We start from the raw sequence: 20543 nt of genomic DNA on the forward strand, positions 1-20543 counted from the left end.
GGCTTTGTCTGAACTCAAAGTATGCCATATTCTACAGCTGTGAAAAGCAAACACTCTGTAAAAACCTGCAATGTCTCATTAATGGAAAGCTTGTGCTTTTGCAAAAAGGAGCTGAGAGTCTTGCAACACAAATCACACTGAACTGATCTCAAGGATTCATGGATTTCCACATCAGCAGTGTTCTCCCTAGGGGCTGTTCCCCCAGCTCTTAAGATGCTACATATGTATTCATCTGCACTTTGTGTCTTTAGAATTGTCGATATTCCCCTCTTGGCGTTTTTTACTGTTCTCTGTGCAGCTGCCTGCCTTTCTGCCAGGGCTGGTAGAACGATTCATCCCTGGGTTTACCATCCTGCTGACGGGTGCATTAGGTTAAAGGCTGATACAGCGCCCTTGGAGGGGGTGTCTGCCTGTCTGTGCAGCCCTGAGAGCTGCACTTATCCGTGCGACAGAGAGAAAGGGAAGTAATACTTTCTATGGGAAAATGGAAGTATAAAGCACCCAAAACAGAATTCCTATGAAGAATGAAGTCATTTCTTTTGTCCTAAAACACAGCTTTTAATGAAAACCCCTGCAGTTTTCAGACAATCCATTTGTAATAATTTACTTATATGTTTTTTCAAGAAAAGCAGATCCCTTCTGTTAAAAAACAGAATTGAGAGAAAAAAATAAATGTTCAGTCGAATATAGTGTTCCTGTGGAAAAATTTCATCCAGCTCTATTTACATGGCCACAGATATACAATGGCTATATAAATAGAACTGTCCAAACGTGGGCAGCTGCATACTCCCATTCTCTCTTTTCCTCGTCTCAAATTCTCTGTGAACTCCATTTATGAAAAGAAAAATAAAGCATATAGAAGTTCAAGATCGAATATAACATCATTGTAACAATTTCTTACAGCACTGACAATTTGGTATTTGAAAGGATGATTTACGTGGGCCCTTTGAATCTTGGCTCATGAATTTCAGAACATGGTAAATAAACACGCAACTATATGTTTAAAATCTGCAGCATTTTAACATTTACTTAACAGTGTTCCAAGGACATGTGGGAGAAGTTTCATAGAAACATAGAATCATAGAATAGTTTGGGTTGAAAGGACCTTAAAGCCCACCCAGTTCCACCTCCTGCCATGGGCAGGGACACCTCCCACTGGCTCAGGCTGCCCAAGGCCCATCCAACCTGGCCTGGAACCCCTCCAGGGATGGGGCAGACACAGCTTCCCTGGGCAACCTGGGCCAGGGCCTCACCACCCTCATGGGGAAGAAATTCCTCCTTATGTCCAGTCTAAATCTGCCCCTCTCCAGTTTATACCCATTGCCCCTCGTCCTATGCCCACAAGCCTTTGTAAACAGCCCCTCCACAACTTTCCTGTAGCCCCTTCAGGTACTGGAAGGTCACTATAAGGTCTCCTCGGAGTCTTCTCTTCTCCACACTCAATAACCCCAACTCTCTCAGCCTGGCCTCATATGGGAGGTGCTCCAGCCCTCGCATCATCTTTGTAGCCTCCTCTGGTCCTGTTCCAACAGCTCCATCTCCTTCTTATGTTGAGGGCTCCAGAATTGGACACAATACTCCAGATGAGGTCTTCCAAGAGAGGAATAAAGGGGCAGAATCCCCTCCCTCACCCTGCTGGCCACGCTGCTTTTGATGCAGCCCAGGATATAGCTTCTTCCGGGCTGCGAGTGTGCATTGTCAGCTCATGTTGAGCTTCTTTCCAATTGTCTGGTTGATTCAGGAGGCTCTATTACTAATATTCCATAATATTAGAATTTATTGCAGCATCTCATTAATCATGACAATCTCAAATCTGCTTACTTGAAAGCCGAAACTTTCAGAATTATTTCCCAGTGGAAAATGCAACTAATCTTTCACTGGCATTTAATTGGTGGACATCCTATTTAAATGTCACAAAATCCCAGTATATTGCTTCAGAGTTTATAACAATAGAGTGTTTCCTTTCATTCCACTTTTATCCGACAAGATGAGAAGCTCTTCAGGCAAAGCTGTATTTTATTATGAGTATGAAGGGTTCTTAGAAAAAGTGATACTTGGAAAGCAGCTGGGGTCACTAGGTGCTCTACAAGTAATAAAGATTATAGAGGTTAGATAAAAACTGTGTGACCTGAACAAGATGTCCCCCTCTTCAAATGGTTCGGCTAATACAAAGGGCAGCGGGTATTAATTAAGCTCATTGGATAGCAGACCATCTTGTTGCAAACTGTGACCTTGATTTTGATAGCACCTTCTAACCAGTGGTACCTGCGAGTTTCCTAACGGTGTTACTGAATCAGTAACTCCTAATAGCAGTCTGGGGTAGGAGCTGTCTTGGCGAAGCTACTGTTTAAAATTCAAATCAATTAACAGGAGCTTGAGACATGGCCAATAGTCAATATATCCGTGCCGACAGAGCTGACAAACCCCTCTAGCTGTACCACAGAAGACACCACGCTTGTTAGCAGCACAGAGTGATAAATGTGACGGCAGGACTCCTACTGTCCTACTAAAGCTCCTCTTCAGTCTGTTAATTTATATTATTAGGATGGTATCTGTAAAAAGCTGAGAACTTGCCAGAGTGAATAAATTTGACAGACAATCAGTATACTTTCCTTTAAATATAGGGCTTGTAAATTGTTTTTATGATAAATTCATTATTTATTAACTGAGAGTTTTCGAAGCAGGGCTTCATCATTACCTCCGCTGGATCCTCCCTGACAGCAGCACACCCAAATAAAGCAATAAAACCCTATTTCTTATACTCATGGCAGTGCTATTTGTTTGCCTGCTAAGATCCAGCATGGGGCTGACCTTGCCTAGTGCTGAGTTTTGTAGAGGGAGTCCTTTCGCAGGCACAAACCAGCACTTCACCTGCAAGTAGCTTCATCTTTGAAGAAATCTCAAAGCATCCTAAGGTATCACCAAGAGAATAACATGTCCAGTGAGGAAAGCAACCCATTTGCCATCAAAGCTTCATCTGAAATCAGTGATCAGTGTTAAGAGCAAGCTTTACCTGGGTAAGCAGGGGAAATGTCATAATCCAACTGAAAAGAGCCTTACTTGATTATTCTTTGGACAAAGGAACTAAGCACAGAGAAAACGATACATAATATGTTCACTCAACTCTAAAGCTTCATTTTCTTTCTCATGCTCCTTCTACACAAGCCCCTGCTGGGCAACAAGGTAAAGAAACAGCAGCAAGGAGACTCCTGGCAAGCTGGCAGAAATGATGGTAGAGGTCAGCTGGCAGATCTTGCTTCACATGGAGCTCAAGCTCAGCAGTTCATACGCCACAAGTCTAGCTACCAAAATGCTTAAACAGCCACATCTCAGCCTGTCTCTGTCTTGAAAATGAATTGTAAAAGCCAGGGTCATCTGTGCAATGTCCTCTACTACTATTCCTGCTTACTACTTTAAGAAACCATGCCAAAAGTGTGGGAGTAAAGAGAATTCCCAACTATCACAGATATGTTTCATTTCATACTCCATTTCAATTTCCAGAAGTTTTTATAAATAAATATAGTCAAGTATTAAAATATCACCCCAGAAAGTAAGATGTGGAATAACTCAGAGTTGGGCAAAAATTAGCCCAGTTCAAATCACTTACTGATGTGGCATGAGGATGCAACTGATGTATTCATGCTTCATTTTTAACACACAGATTTACTCCTTTGCTTAATCTCACCTTCAGAGGCACCACTTGCATCAGAATGGCGAAGTTAGTGAGGTGGTTACAAAGACACACAGAGTAGTTGAGGTCCCCACTCTCACGTACACAACCTTCATTAGACCAAACACCAGTGCCATTGCTGCGAAGCACACAAAAATGGAACATCATCTCAATCAAATGCATCAAAATGCATCTTCTACAGGTTAATTTGGTGTCCATTGCACTATACAGGAGATATATTGTCTTCTCAATTCAATCACAAAAATAGTTAAGGAAATTTTGACCAGAACTGGATCCAAATCAGGCCTCTACATAAATATCACTAGAGATTTCTTCCAAGTTTTATAACCAATGAATAATATCTACATTTTTTCTTTACATTGCGCAACCCATTTATGGCATCTCAGCCACCTAGACCCAAATTTCTATCTTCTGAGAACTGTGATATCAGACAAGTCAATAATCTTGCAAAAGTCAAAAAAGTCAGCATTATGATATCTGCTGCCTCTCCTTTATCCGCTGTCCCACTCGCCCTGTCAAAGCAATTCATTCTGACTGGTTGAGCATGATGTCTAGTGACCCATCCACGTCAACTGGGTTTTGTCACTTCATCCCCAGGGGCAGGAAGAGCAGATCCTGCTCCACTGAGGATATAGCTGGGCTGGCTGCGTAGCCTGGTCCTGCACAGGAAAGCGATTCTCAGGGGTTTGTTTCTTCTTGGAGCCAAGGAAACCTGGAAACCCCTGTGCTGTCACAGCCCTGCCAGGAGTTCTGCAGCAGAGCAGGGACATAGAAGTCACAGGCACACATATGGGGGTGCTCTGTGGGCTCCGATTCTGCAGGTCATCCCCACAACTGCCTGCTTCTTAACCATTTGTTACTGTTGATATTATTCTGAGTCCTAAAGCTATAGATTGAGAGATCTCTATTCTTCTTGGTGCTTATTTTAAAGGTAGGCATTACCTCACCCTCCTTCTGTCCTTTGGGACTTCTTGAGTCCTCTGTTGTAGGTCAGAAACCAACTGCTTATTGTTTAACTGCTATGCACTAGGGAATAAGACCATCTTGACACAAACAAAACTCATTGGAAAGGACATATTTCATATTTTAGTTCCTATCCTGAGGCAAAGCCTCAAGGACCCAAGCCCCAGCGGAAAACAGTACATGAACAATGCCCCAGCCATATCAATTTGCTTCAGTAAAATCTGTTTCTAATTTATCCTAATTTGTGAGTAACCATAACAACGAGTTATGTCCCAGCCAACAGCTGGGACAGCTCAACATACTTGAAACAAAACTTCAATAAAACAATTATAGTGACCTTCCCATGTGCACACTGCATAGGAGGGAGCACAGCATTGCAGGGCATTGCTACATCAATTAGTCCTGTGCTGTTACAGCTCAAAAACCGTTAATCCCCATGAAATTCAAAATTCACTATTTGTATTCTTTCTCAAATAATTCACTAAGAGCAGCACGCTTGGAAATTAAATACAGACAAAATATATTCCGAGCTAAAAAGAAACAGCTAGTGGTTTTTCATTGTTCCTATTTTATGAGATAAATTTAAGGTGATATTTATTTCTCTTTTAACCTGATTTACATTCAGGGCTATATGTTTCTTCATTCCATGTGTTGGCCAAAATTCACAGCTCTGAAATACTGATCTCACATGGTGGTGTGACACAAGCACAGATCCAACGAAAACAATGGATCTGCTGGAGGCTTGCCATTTTAGAACATCTGAGCACCTGCCCAAGACGACGTACTCATAAACCAAGATAAACAAGATTTTTATAAGTCTGCATTTTAGTGTTGATTCCAGAATGTTTCAGTCTTTCAGTCACCTACCTAGAACAGGATCTGTGAATAACTAGTCTTCTATTTAGTCATTACAAGGTTGTGTAAACCAGTGGCTCCATTTCCTTAACTTGTTTCCATGAACGAAAGAGAACAAGGAGAGCATAGGCGCTATATAACCTGACAAGCTGTGCCCAATTTAATCAAATCAAATTAAAGAATTTGAAATTATGTTACATACCTATAGTCCAGAAATGCACAGTAAAGATGAACTCTATTGCTCTTATTTAATGCTTGGCTGTATTGCCTGGGAGTCTGCAAGAAAGAAAATACAAAATCTGAAGGAATGTTTAAAAAGGATCATATCCTGCTATTCGACTACTTTACATTCTCATTATTATAATCACTTCAATAGACTTATTCAAGATTAACACACCATGAGTGAAAACAAATTTTGTCAGTCTGTGGATTTAACACAAACTCCAAACGTACAAAAGCTGGTATTCAGTCTTAATTTCACACACTAGCATTAAATTTGTGTAACTTTCAGTGAGAAATCTGTGTCCCATTGAAGTAAGTAATAAACAAGAATTAATTATTGTATATAAGCACAAATATATGTGTTAATTTTTACAGCATTGGATTCTTATTCTTTAGCATATATTTGGCTTCATAGGGTTTTGTTCTCATTAGGTAATAAAACTCTAACATTTTAGGATTAATAGCACTGAAATATGTGCTTTACAATGACCAGCTCAGATTTTTCTTAACACAATAGCGGTTATTTTAAAACATGCAATCAAACTGAAAGAGCAATACCATAATTCAATATTCTATTTTAACATAATGCACCTTAGCATTATGGCAACACAATCTCTGTCCTCCAGAAACAGATTTAGCCACTAAATCTGTTCCTCCATTCAGGAACCTTCGAGACCCCAAACCGCAATCTACACTCTGTTACACCACTTTGTCGACAAAATAATTCAAATTATACTGGAGTAAAGTAATGGGTTTTATAGACAACATATGCAAAACAGAGGATTTCAAATCTTTCTAATACATAAATCCCCAAAGTCCACATAGTATTAGACACTATGTTAAGGCAATTATTCTACTACAAAAGCTTTCAACAAAAGCAAATCACTGATAGATGAACAGCCCTTGGATTATTGCAACACAATTGTGCTGTCAAGCCAAAAGATAACCAAGTATTGCTTTACTTGTTTTATAGAAAGAAAGAAAAAGAAACTCCACAGCCTCATCATGCTGAAACTCAACCAAGTACAAGAAATCCTTGATGCAATTTTCCTTCTCTCCCACGAGTTCAACACCGAGTGTCAGGCACAAGGCAGCACAGTTTCCTCCTTACTAGCGATAATAAAGCTTTTCTGCCTAACCCAGGACATTCACACATTCATGCTGGATTTCCACACCTTTCAAGTAGCTATGCTATAGATAAAGCCATTTACTTCTTCTCAACTCCCATTCTCGATAACATAACTGGAATTTTCTTATCTGCTTGAGCAACATCTCTGGACAAAATTTCTAGTTCATCAACTGCCCCTGTTTTCCCTAAGCCTCCATCACAGAAACAGCTGAGACTGCCATCTCAGGTACTCACAGAAGCAGAGCTTTGTGAAAATTAAAGGCCATCACTTACCTGCTGAGCGTCTCTACTGTTCCCTTTGACTCTGGTGACATCCTGTAGCTTTTTAACTCAAGGGGAGCACAGCAAAAGGTAAAACCTCACACCCTCACGAGTGCATCACGCTGAGAAGTGATAATAAGAGAGGATTCATGTCCCCCATCCCCAGAAAATATCTCACTGATGTAACTCCCGGTTCACTCATGCCATTTCCTTTCCAGCTGTAGTGAGAGAGATGCAGTGTAACCAAATATATGATGTTAATTAATACAGAGGAGTTCTTCCTCATCTGTGAAAACTCTTCCCCGTTGCTGAGTGCTCTCTGAAAGTCCCGTGCAAGGCTTCAGGATCAGACTGGTGTGTTCCCTGCTAGACCCATCATTTCTGAACCTCCCATTCCTTTCAGAAAGTGGAAAACTGCCTTCTGCAATTTCAGTTAATTTAGAGTCTTCTTGGCAGAGATCATTCTGTTTTACCAGCAGCAAGGGCATTTTGCATAATGTTTGCCTATTATGCTGTATAATCTTATGTCCATCATGTCTATAGCTTCCCTGAAGTAAGCAATTGGAAGAATCCATAGTCAGTTTGTATTACAAATTACTTCACTTGTATGACAGACAAACAGTGGTAAAAGATAAAAGAGAGGAAGAGAGAGAAATATCTGCTGCAATAACAGCTAATATTGTACAATAACTGTCATTTCTGATTTGTAAGATATCTCTAGATAAATCTTGATTCTTAATACGCTAAATGGAAAGGGCACTGCAGTGTCAGGCTGGAAGAAGACACAGTACTTCAGCTGTGTATCTTTTTACACAAATAAATCCCAGATGTAATTTTTATCTTCAAGTATCTCCGGCAAGCAAGGAATTGTTTTTTCTCCATCTTTAAGTCTAAACACAGATGCCGCTCATTACATAAAGGACTACATCAAGTGAGGCTATGCAGCCTCTGAGCTGCCCAGGATTGTGTTCACACCCACATGTATACGAGAAGGGTCCATACCAGTTTTTCCTATTTACTTCTCTTAAAGAATACTTTCCGTGTTTTAACACACATGATATAGGCTTCACAAGGTATTTCAGTGGCATTTATAAGTGTATAAAATACTCATCTTCCCTGACTTCATTGGAATTTCTGCGACAAAACCATGATTAGACTAAAAAGATCCTCAACATAAGAAAATGACTACAATAAGGAATGAACCCTCTCTGGGTTGAACAGCTCTACTTCAAAGTACTCTCTAATCTACGAAAAATGAACTGATTTTACCTCAATATTACATTTCTTAAGTTAAAATCTGTGTGACAGTTTACGTGTGACTTGGATCCTTTAGCACTGAGGATATTGATTTAATGACATTGATATGAGAAAGCTTAATATACAAGTAGGCTTTTACACTAAAATATCAAATCGCTTGAGTGTTTATAAAAGCCGTCGAAAGGACAGTTAATGCAGCCTTCAATAGTTTGGAGAGGGGAAGTATCAGCATGCCATGTAATCCCAGATGTGCACACCTCTTCTCCCTAGCTTAGGTTCTTGATATCAGTCCTTCTGCTTGGAGAGAGGTACAGGCAGCTTCTTCAAAAAAGAATCACATTAAAAGAGGAAAAGCAACTTCTTGTCGCTGAGAAACGGTGAAAACTCTGTGTCTCCCTGATGGAGTCACTGTCTCGAGGAAGGTCTGTCTCTGTTTATATCATGGGCGTTCAGCATCTCTTACACTACCCACTGATTCTTGATAAATCGGTCAGACTTACAAGCAAACCACAGAAACTCATTGAGTGTGTTAAGAGCATACAGAGCATATGCATGGATGTGTGAGGGGGATACAGTATGGACAGTGCTGGGAACTAGGCACAAAGCCATGGTTACAGGGTGAAGAGGCCAAAAATGGGGAGTGAGGGGCTGAAATGACTGCTGGAAACCCTCAGGAAAACCTCACTGCAGGAAATGTCATGAACACAATTGCAGAAGAAAAACAGCCAGCCAGCTGCTGCTGGGAAGGCTTGCCAAGGAAGAGAAGCCAAGCGGAGGGTGGAGTGAACCTTTATGAGATTAGCTTGTTTCTCCTCTCCTCCCCTGAAATTAAAAAGCAAATATTTAGCTACATAGTGGTGGCCACCTAGGAAGGAGGGTGTGCACTTTCTAATTTAATATCTACTTTCCTCCAATGTGAAGAAAGACAAATCTGTGGGTCAGATCTGCCATTGATATAAGCTCAGTAGCTCCAAGCCCAGTGAGCTGGGAATTGGACTCCCGCTCTTTGAAAGCAAATGACAATTTACCCTATTAAGTTCAATTTGGAGTTCATTTGTCTCTGTTTACAACATACAGCATTTTGTCCAGTTCAGAGGATTTGGAGGACTGTCTTCTCAACCTCCAAAATCACTATGGACTATTTTGAAGGTGGTGAGAAAAGGCAGAAACACAAACAAGACTTTTGTACATGTGCTTGTGTCAGCCATCCTGAAATACTCCTACGGCTGTATGAATCAAAAGCACTTTTGATTCTGGTTTATGGATTAAGTTAGAGACTAAAACGATTCTTCTAATATAATGATTTTCTGTCCTCACAGTGACATCCTGCCTGTTAGTGGGATGTATTCGGGACCACATTGTTTATTAACTTTTCTTTCCACATCATATGATCTACTTTTCCTGATCACCTAGAAAATTAAAACTTTAAGGTACATTCATCTACTTGGTTCCCCGGAAAAAGATGGAGAGAAAGAAAGAATAACCACCTGTTTGGCTAGTGGTTACATTGGCTGTTTTCTTCTAAGCTATGAGAAAACTGCATTGCAACAGACCTTGGGCTTAGATCGCCCAACTATTTCCAATCAGAGTTTGTTTGACTGATTCATTCTTAGATATAACTACGATATTTAATGAAAAAAAAAATGTTAAATTGTGCAAGAATTAATTCAACTTATCAATAGGGAACTATAGTGTGTTATTCATAAAAGCCAGACCTTTAGCTGTTCCATTGCTGTCAACAGAGCTATGCCAACACACAGCCACTGAAGCAAAAAGCAGAATACTGCAGGCTCCCAAGGTTAACATGAAAGCTCACTGAATGCGTTTCTTAATGGTACAATCGTACAGTTAAAAAAAAATCCCATGACATTAAAAAGAGCAGAAGACTGCCACAGACAACAATATAGATGAAAAAAAAGAGAAAGATCAAAGGCTACAAAAGCATCTGAAAGTAGAAAAGATTGCTATATATAATTGAATATGGATTAGGTTTGATCCTTACTATTCCCGAGGTTAAAAATGGTCAACGTATCAATTTTCTAAAAAAACCACTGTTAATCAAATGCTACACCAACAGCCTTCCCCAGTTCTTGGAGTTCTCCATTTAACAGCTGCTATATCGGGCAAGCAGTGTGAGAACAGAAAAAAAAGCAATGAAAAAACCCATGAGCAACAGAGTGAAAAATATCTTGGCTGCTCTGTTAAATAGCATTTTTATAAAGAAAAAAAAGGAGGAGGGAATGGATGAGGAAATTGTCCTGGTACTTTTCTTTTTCAATTATTGTGCGTAGTAAAAAGTTTTGATAACCTCTGAATGTGTACAGCATCAAAAGATCTTGCTATTTTTCTTCGACTGGCAACAACACATCCCTCTTAATGTGATCTTATCTTTCTTATGGCGCTGAACAAAAGGCTTCATCCAACAGCTGCCAAGACAACATCTGCCCACTTACAGATCTCAGCGTGGGCTGTCAGGTTCTGTGCATCTTAAAACAGCTGCTTATGATGTGCAGAATCAGAAGCTATAACTTAGTGCTCATCTTTCTTCAGTTTGTCTCTGATCTAGTTCACGTTACCTGCTTGCAGCACAGGTAGGCTTTATGGCACCTAGAAAAACTGGGGTGGTGGCTGCTAAAGGTGCTGTAGGTGAAATGTCATGACAATGTTAAAAAACAAATAGCACTTCTTTCTGGTTTTGAGTGCTAAATACCATAAAAGTAGGGGTTTTTTTCCCAAACTGCTCAGGGAAAGCTGCAATTTTTGGCAATGCAAACTGACTGCAATCTTGGAGTTAAAATTTTAATCTCCCTAAACACACATGCACAGCCCCCAAATGGATTTTCTTTAACTTTATAGCTAAAACAATCCCACCCTAACATTGAAGCCAGGTTGATGCAGATCCCTCTGGCAGTGAGCAAAGCACAGCATAGCGTGAGTGGCTCAGTGCTGAGGACTCGGGAATTTCTGAGCACAAAGTACCTTGCTCAGCCTCACTAAGCCACATATCCTCAATGAATTATGCTTTCATATATTCCTCAAACCGCTCACATATACAACAATATCTTTCTCCTCTTTTTCTTTCTCTTTGATCTGGGTTAATTTGGGCATGATTGTTTTGTACGTATTTGTTAACACTGGGCAGTGACAAGTAGTTGCATGCCAAACTCTTCCAGTTTGGAAGCCAAAACTATTTAAGATGTAACACTGCAGTGTAAAACCATGCCAGACTCCAATTGACCACAATCTGGATTAATAATTCTCACAATATTGTTGTAAATCATGGCAATATATTGAAAGCACAGAAAGGAGGTTCATTTTCATAAGCGATGCATAGAGCTTACTTCAATTGAAGGAATGTACAAATAGAAACTGCAGGATAAGGACCTTTGAAATTTAATTTGGGCAGCAACAAAGTTACATCAGTAAATATTTGATATTTCAAAACTTTAAATGCCAGTCAGTGGGAAACGGGGCTCAGCATGGCAGCCTTTCTTTATGTGAGCACCAATAAATATGGGATTGAACTGATGATCTGTACGAAAACTGGTTTTAATGCTTAAGTGAAAAAAGACTTCTCACGTCCCTTAAAGGCCAGTGCTTTTCCAAAGAACAACAAAGTGAAAATGTTAATATTACCTTTCTAGAAATAGTCTCATTTAACTAATTAGCAATAAAGCAGTCAAATGTTTTTGACATGTCCTTACAGTTAAATAATTATATTAATGTGTAAGAAAAAATTTTACATGCACATACAGCCTCTAAACCTACATGTGATTTAGACATCACGGGATGCAAAAGGAGTGCAAAATTAAGTCACTGATACTGAAACACCTGCGACACATTCTCTCATTTCTTTGAGTTTTATCAAGTCAATTCAAATTGAGAGAGAAAGGAAGAGCTAGTTTCTTTCCAGTGTGCTATTGATTGGATTCTTTATGCAGAGGCAATGCCATCAAACTCGTTGGGACACTCCGCATTGCCTCCAACTGAGTCAAGGCTATATTACCCCTCCAAAATTAATGAATCCAATCTGGCTCCAAAGAGATCTAATTTATATCAGGTAATTTAAAACGCAAGTTATTTTACTCAAGGTGCCCATGTTGAAGCAGTTACTCATTGCTTAAAAGACCTTGTTTGGTTTTAACATAATGCAAAGCCCTGCAGAGCAGCTTTTTGTGTCTTCCTATCTCCCCTCCCATCTGGCACATACTCAAACTCATCAGAAATTCACACCAGACAGAAGAAGAAACCCAGCTTGAATGTCAGGGCTTGAGAAGATTTTTTCAGACTACCAAACGAATAAATAAAAGGAAATCTATCATTGTTCCCATTGGTAGACCTACCTGAAATGGAGACTGCCAAGAAGCCATAAACACCAAATCCCATGAGCCATTTTCCCCTCACTAAGATCTTGTTTATTCTTTTATGTTCTGATATGTTTTAACACATCTGAGTCAGATGGGCCAGGCTAAAGGCAATCTTTGAGCATGGATGAAACAAAACTAAAATTACAGAACTACTCTAAATCTGGGCATTTGGCATGGTTCTTCCAGGAAGTAATTTTGTCAGATAATACTTGCCAAGACTGGCTGTTAATGCAACTGGTTGTTGTGTTCATTCCTTTGGTCCAATACTTATTTTTCTGTGCTGCTTCTGCACTTTTAGACTCTTTGAAAACACTATTTTTAAAGCAAATAATGTCAAATACTTATAAAGTTGTCTGTGCAAAACATCCACCAGCCTTGCAGATTTCTAGTCACAGACACTACTAGAGGCTTACAGGCGTTTCTGGATAGATGAATGAAATATTGTTTCAGTTTCTCCCCACCCTCTTTGCAATCAGCATAATAAAGTAGATTTGGTCGTTATGCTGATACAAGTTCATGACAGCTTTCCAAAACTGCTTAATGAAGTGGATGATGATGTCTCCTGCTAGGGACTTTTGTTTCCTTTTGCTGTGCCTTTTTTCTGCTACTCTGCATTATCATATTAAAAATATATTCCTTTTCTAAAACAAGAAGCAGATGTTTCTTATATACACCCTTAATTAATCTCCTCTATTTTTCTTGACTCACGTGAAAGTACTGCTAAAGGAAAACAGCTGGTCTGATTGACATTGAAAAGGCTATTTTAAAATGGATACATTTTCTAATCTAACTGAGCCATAATGAAAAAGGTAAACAAATCTTTTTTTGCCCCATTCACCTGTAGTATTTTGACATAGAAATGTTTCCCAATGCAGAGCTCTGTACCGGGACACGATGTCTAGGCAATGACAAGAGCTGTGACAGGGACCAGAAGGCATAATAAAGCATAATTCCTTAAAGGGATACACAGAGTAGAATCAGTTTAAAGAATACTTTTCCTATTAGGTAATATTTCCACAATTCTTGGTTTCCAAAACAGTGCTTGGACTTTCCCTGTTTTTTAGAAGAGAAACATTTGCACCAGATGCGAACCATTCAAGACACTCAGATCTAACATTTAAACTGCAGTTGTAATTCACAACCCCCATGTGACTGGGGCAGAGAGAATTTAAATCAGAAAAAAAGAAATTGGGACAGTTTACCAATAGCTGGATAGGAGATGGGCACTTCACCTTCATAAAATCACCAGGTTGGAAAACACCTCTGAGATCATTGAGTCCAACTATACCTGTTGGCCACTAAACCATATCCTAAAGTACCTCATCTACCTGTCTTTTAAATACCTCCAGGGGTGTTGACTCAACCCCCTTCCTGGGCAGCCTCTGCCAGTGCCTCATGACTTTTTTGGTGAAAATTTTTTTCCTATTGTCCTATTTGAACCTCCCCGGCACAACTTGAGGCCATTCCCCCTTGTCCTATCACTTGTCACTCGGCAGAAGAAGCAAGCATCCTCCTCTCTACACCCTCCTTTCAGGCAGTTATAGACAGCGATGAGGTCTCCCCTCAGCCTCCTCTTCTCCAGGCTAAACAACCCCAGCTCTCTCAGCTGCTCCTCATAAGACTTGTTCTCCAGCCCCCTCACCAGCTTTGTTGCTCTTCTCTGGACACACTCCAGAGCCTCAACATCCTTCTTGTGGTGAGGGGCCCAGAACTGAACACAGGATTATAGGTGAGGCCTCACCAGTGACAAGTCCAGGAGCAGAATCACCTCCCTTGTCCTGCTGGCCATGACGTTTCTGATACAAGCCAAGATGCCATTGGCCTTCTTGGCCACCTGGGCCACTGCTGGCTCATGTTCAACCGCCGTCAACCAACACTGCCAGGTCCTTTTCCTCCAGGGAGCTTTCCAGCCACTCTTCCTCAAGCCTGTAGCACTGCACGAGGCTGTTGTGTCCCAAGCGCAAGAGCCAGCATTCGGCCTTGTTAAACCTCATGCCATTGGTCTCAGCCCAGCGGTCCAGCCTGTTGTGCTGCTCTGCCCACGGAGGGCAGCGAGCAAGATTGGCAGGCAGTGCTTGCGAGTGTTTGCTCCCGTCTCCACAATACAGTCACCCATACCCCAAACAAGACACGTTGGATTTTTGATAACCAGATTTCACAAAGTTCAGCTAAAATTGAAAACACGTAAAACAATGGTTCAGTCTCCAAAACTAACAAGCACCAGCAACAGCAAGAACTTGCACTGATTAAAAAACAACACAAACTACAAAACCCAACAGCCATAGCAAGCCTCACTGGCACTTTTTACCTACTCTTTTATCAATACAGAAACAAAGCCTGAATTAGCCAACATCTCTATTTTCTACAAGACTAAAAATCATAATTATATGAAGAATCAATCAATAGTCATTCATTTTATGGAAGAGGCTTTAGATACTATTTAGGCAATTTTTCACACGAGGAACACAAGGTAGTTATTCAAAGATTGATTTCCAAGTGAAGAATCAATCTGTATTGCCTTTTCTAAGTACACAAAAGGAAGATGCACAAAGATGTCCTAATTTTCCTTCAAAGACCAAACAAAGTCTGTGTCCTTATTTTTAAAGAGCACAAGGACTGTGACAGCCTGGAGCAGTTAAATATTAAAATTTTATGTGCTCTGCATGATAATAACATGAATAATGGACTGTTTATGGAGTAATTGGGAATAATGCATTTATCTTTGTAAAGACCTCGGTGCCCTGCAATTCACCTCTCCAAGGACAAACTTAGATTCCTGGGGATGGGTAACTTTGGGAGTCTCAGAGTGCAAGAGGTCTGATATGGCCAAAACCTACCCATGAAACAGGATAAAGAAAGACGGCACCATGGGAAAAGGAATATGGCAAGGGAATAGGGCTGCTGGTCCTGGGGAAGGATCCCTGAGCTCCCCTGGGAGCCCAGTTAAGCCACTGAGGTTTTGCCCAAGACTCCAGCTGAAGCTGGAGACAGTCCTGTCTCCCATGGACACATCTGTGTAAGCAAGGGCTTAGAAACCTGTGGTGAGAAAGAACAGAGGTGACAGCAAAGCAGCACGTGCTAAGTGAGCACCCAAGACACAAGATCTTCAAGGTGCGTGCACAAAAATCCTTTTGTTTTGTGTGTGTACAGCATGGACCTTAACGGGTCTCTGGTTTATGCTACTGTGAGTAGAACTGTACTCCTGAAATAAAATGCCAGCTTCATCAGGAGTCAGAAGCTTCTCATGAGGGTTTAAACAAGCCTGCATTGCATGCTTTGAAAAAAAACCAAGATTTTTTTAAGGTACTCACTCGGTTGGTCATTATTCATTTGTTTTAAAAGGAGTTTTGAAGATGTGATTTAGTGAAAGCTTTAGGAGGAATTTTAATAGTTCGCCTCAGAAACAGACTACCAGGCTTAATGGTAAAAATATTTACTGCTTCAGTAAATCTGTTGCTATTTTTTTTTTCCTAAAACTGGATTTATACGTTCGCATTTTCCATTTTCATTAAAATCCTGGCTACACAAACGTTTCCTCTGAAAAGCAATGCCTCACATTCTTTGTGAATTGTATGTGGCAGCCTTTGTTTAATACTGACCCTTTCAGCTCTTACACCCCTTGACTAGCTGCTAATCATCATTTATCCTTTCCCTGACTCTGCTAATCTCCAGGGAGCGGGTGGGACAGGCAGTCAATGGAAGTGATGGAGTATAATTAATTACAAAGTACAATAAACATTCCAATTGCTGTGCCACATCTCATGACAAAGACTTTCACAAAGATACAGTGCACAGGCTTTCTACGATAAGATTGGTGTTACCAGACTGGAAAATGTTACAAAAACTTATGCTTGCTTAAGGCCAAGATACTCACGCCCACTAGGTGAGATAAGGGAATGTTTACACTGTGTAATCAAAAAATCACTTGGACGCTTGGTTTTATTCCCAAATTCATTCTCCCCGTGTAACACTTCACAGGTTATTTCCTGTCTCTGCGTTTCATTTTGCATTCATTATCCTACCTACTCAGCCTGTGATAGAATATGATATCTTAGTCTTAGACTAGAATATGATTCCTGGATCTCATTATCCTTTGCATGATGGGAATGCAGCTAAAATCTGCAGAGACAGCATAGAAGCCTGTGTTCACACACAGCCTAAGTCTGTGGCATTTCCTGATAAGCAGCCTTACATCATCTGAATACCTCCTTAATTAGCTGGTGTACCTAAGGGCTTTCTTCTCCTGATTTCACTCTCCCCAGGCCCCAGGTAGGGATATACATGCCCACTGCTTCGCTTGTCCCAGTTCTAGCAAATACACAACCACAGGGTAAAAATGACCTGAAAAAAAGAAAATTAATCCCAACTAAAAATGCACATTTCCTATCACATTAATAAGTTATTGCCGCCATCTCAAGTGGTACAATCAATGTCAAAGTCAAGGAACCCATGGCAAGGGAAACAAGGACAGGAGCAGGATTGCTCCATTCCGATACAACTCAGACCTGTGCCAGATTGGGTCTAACATTAATCCTCATCTTGAGACAAAAATATTCTTCTGTAACGCTTCTTGAGCAGCACAGTGATGTAACACTCCCTCTTTGAAGACTCTGTAATTTTAGACCTTAACATCCCATTAAGATATTGTGCTCTTCTGACTAGATCTTTCTAGGGTTAAGCTGATCGGTATCCATTGCTTTTTTGTTCTTTTCACAGTGAAAAAAAAAACCTCTCTCAAGAACATTTAAATTTTTCTTCTTCTGAATTGAATCTTTTCTCCCATTCCTGTATTTGCTAAATACAACTTGTCTTTTAGTCTGGTGCATGAATGGGGACGAAATTCACACAACTATTTAGTTTAGTGTCATTTTTCATTCACAGAAAGTGTCAAGATGCCCAAACTATTTGATTTGTGCATCAAAGTGCCACATCCACTGAATTGAGAACCACTCTGGAATTGGGCTTAGTCCACTAACTCTGGTTACAAAGTTGAGTAATATGAAACTAAGCCATTGAGTTCATTTTTCAGATGGGAAAATGGAAGTCAGTGGAGCTTGTGGATGCCTCTAGACATAACACAGATAGAGATATTGTTGCTGATACAGCAATGACAGAAAAATAGCCGACTGTAACTTAAGTCAGGGCCCCTGGCGCTGCTATGACTATTGTGCTGCACAAGTGTGAAGAGGGTGCAGCGCAAACGGAGCCAGTGCCAATCGTCCTCCAGCGCAGCCGGGGCTGGCAGAGGGGCTGGAGAGCCGCTTCCACCAGCCAGCCAGGGACCGCTGGGACTGCAGGAACAGGGCAAAGGCAACATCATGGCTGTGCTTTCAGCAGGGTGATAAGCAGACGGGGCTCTGCATTAGAAGCACAGAATAGTTTGGGTTGGAAGGGACTTTAAAGATCATCCAGTTCCAAACCCCCTGCCATGGGCAGGGACACCTCCCACTGGCTCAGGCTGCCCAAGGCCCATCCAACCTGGCCTGGAACCCCTCCAGGGATGGGGCAGCCACAGCTTCCCTGGGCAACCTGGGCCAGGGCCTCACCACCCTCATGGGGAAGAAATTCTTCCTTATGTCCAGACGAAATCTGCCCCTCTCCAGTTTATACACATTCACCTTTATCCTATCCCCACAAGCCTTTGTGAACAGTCCCTCTCCAGCTTTCCTGTAGCCCCTTCAGGTACTGGAAGGTCGCTTTAAGATCTCCTCAGAGCTTTTTCTTCTCCAAGCTGAACACCCCCAACTCTCTCAGCCTGTCCTCTTATCAGAGGTGCTCCGGCCCTCTGATCATCATTAGCACTATATGTTTTATTTTCAGGATAACCAAGGTGAAAGTTTTAAAGTAGGTGCATGTTTAGCCTTCCAGTCCTTTGCAACTTTGTAAATAACACCATCTTTTCCTCTTCTTGCTCAGCTAAAATTCTACACCAACATTCCAGCAAAGTAGATATGTGTAGCTGAAAAAAAGAGTGGGCAAAGTAACTCCAACACACACTGTAGCAAGCTGGGGAAGAGAAACCAGCAGCCTTGTCTGCCGGCTGATTCGTATGGGCACATAATGAAGTGCCATGCCACACGAGGCATCTTCTGCCGTAAATTGAATACCTCCATAATTACTCAGCTCCCAGTTTGCTCTGTTTGTCTGGAGCTAAGTTTGTTCATGCAATTCCTGAAATCAGCAATGAGTCCCTCTGGAAACTGATCTAGTGGTTTGAAGAATGTAGCTATGATCATTAGAGCTCAGCAAAATTTTTTGTAAAATCATAGAATCATAGATTAGTTTGAGTTGGAACGAACCTTAGAGATCATCTAGTTCCAACCCCCTAAGAATCTCCAAACTCGTTTGTCAATTACTTAGTACAACAATTTAAAATAAGTTAAAAATGAAAAATCTTATGGAAACACTTTCAATGGAAACACGGATAGACTCCTTTTTCTTTCTCTTTCTTGCACTTCAGTGAAATGTCACTGTGTGGTAACCTGGATTTTTATGCATCTTGACAAGACACAATGGCCAGTAGTTAAGTGATACATCGGAATGCCACATTCCAGTAAGCTTCTGTGTCACAGGCACCCTGCAAATCAACTGTAAACCCACATTTCTTTTCTTCTTTTTTTCTTTAAGTAAAATATATTACTTAAACAGGGAAAACACTTTTAGATCTAATAAAACTATAATTATACCCAAACAGAAATGACTGATTATGTTTAATTTACCAAAATAATTCTATATAACTTCTGAAAAATTACAAACCAAAGAGCAAAAGCCTTCAGCAAACTGCTGCATGACAGGAGCTTGATGAGGCTCAGAGGCATCCAATCTGTTCCCACTGACCCTAATAGGGAATCTCCCAGTGACTTCAGGAGGTACAAGGCAGAATATTCCCATTCCACTGTGATTAGAAGTTATTAAAAAAAAAAAAAAAAAAAAGGCAGTCCACTTTTAGGAACACAGTGTCTCAAAACATTACAACAACTATTTCAGTGTCATCTGAGTGCTAGTTGGGGATGCTTTATGCCATGAAGCATGGAGATTTCTTTCTTTTGTTAAATATGCTATTTTTGGAAACATTCTTGCTAGTGTTCATGGGAATATTTCCAATGGGGCAACACTTCCAATTAAGACCTCTTTTTTTGTAGTTTATGAATACTTTAATAAGTGGCTGACAGTCTTAAAAATGAATATATTTTTGTAATAAACAGATAACGGTTAATCTGTCACAGAGTGATACACAGCCCGAATAAGTCAAGAGATTCCTTTCAAAGATTACTTATAACTTAAGAAATTTTAGTATTCGCATAACCAAAAAAATGACACATGCTATGCATATCTACGCCATGTCCATGTAATTTCCGACTTATTTAGGAATATATAAAAATTGGTTCATTAAATAAATTGTAAATTCATTTCTTACTTAGATCAGAGGCTCTTTCACAAACTCTCACGGTAAGATGAAGTATTTCTAACAATGGAGAATAGAAGAAAGAGGAAAACCAACCTTGTCTGAAGATGTATTTACTCTTACACAATAAGCTGTCAGAGGCATCAATGCTATCACTGGAATTCTTGGACTGCCATGCACACAAAAGGCTTTTCTGCAGTTAATGGACACATCACACAAGCACATTCATAAAAGGGTACCGTAAGGCTACGATTTAGCTGATGGGGACCACGATCACTGTAGGGGATAGCCCAGGTTGTGCCCACTAATAAATCAGAAGTTTAAAGCACCAGAGTGAAACAGCCTTGAGCCTCAACACAAAGAAAAGGAATATAATTTAAACACAGCCTTTTA

The 20543-nt window shown here is 40.5% G+C and overlaps 1 protein-coding gene across 3 annotated transcripts in view; it reads right to left on the minus strand.

Annotated features, from left to right (window-relative positions):
- The window catches only part of ADGRD1 (adhesion G protein-coupled receptor D1), a 156019-nt gene that overhangs the window by 65098 nt on the left and 70378 nt on the right, over nt 1-20543 (minus strand). For all 3 annotated transcript variants that reach the window (XM_009555716.2, XM_054082771.1, XM_054082773.1), the window contains 2 exons: nt 5712-5785; nt 3686-3809 (listed from right to left, as the gene is read on the minus strand). In XM_009555716.2, coding sequence (XP_009554011.2) covers nt 3686-3809; nt 5712-5785 — 198 coding nt within the window. The remainder of the gene's footprint in view (nt 1-3685; nt 3810-5711; nt 5786-20543) is intronic.

Source organism: Cuculus canorus, chromosome 17, assembly GCF_017976375.1.
Source record: "Cuculus canorus isolate bCucCan1 chromosome 17, bCucCan1.pri, whole genome shotgun sequence".
Taxonomy (NCBI): Eukaryota; Metazoa; Chordata; class Aves; order Cuculiformes; family Cuculidae; genus Cuculus; species Cuculus canorus.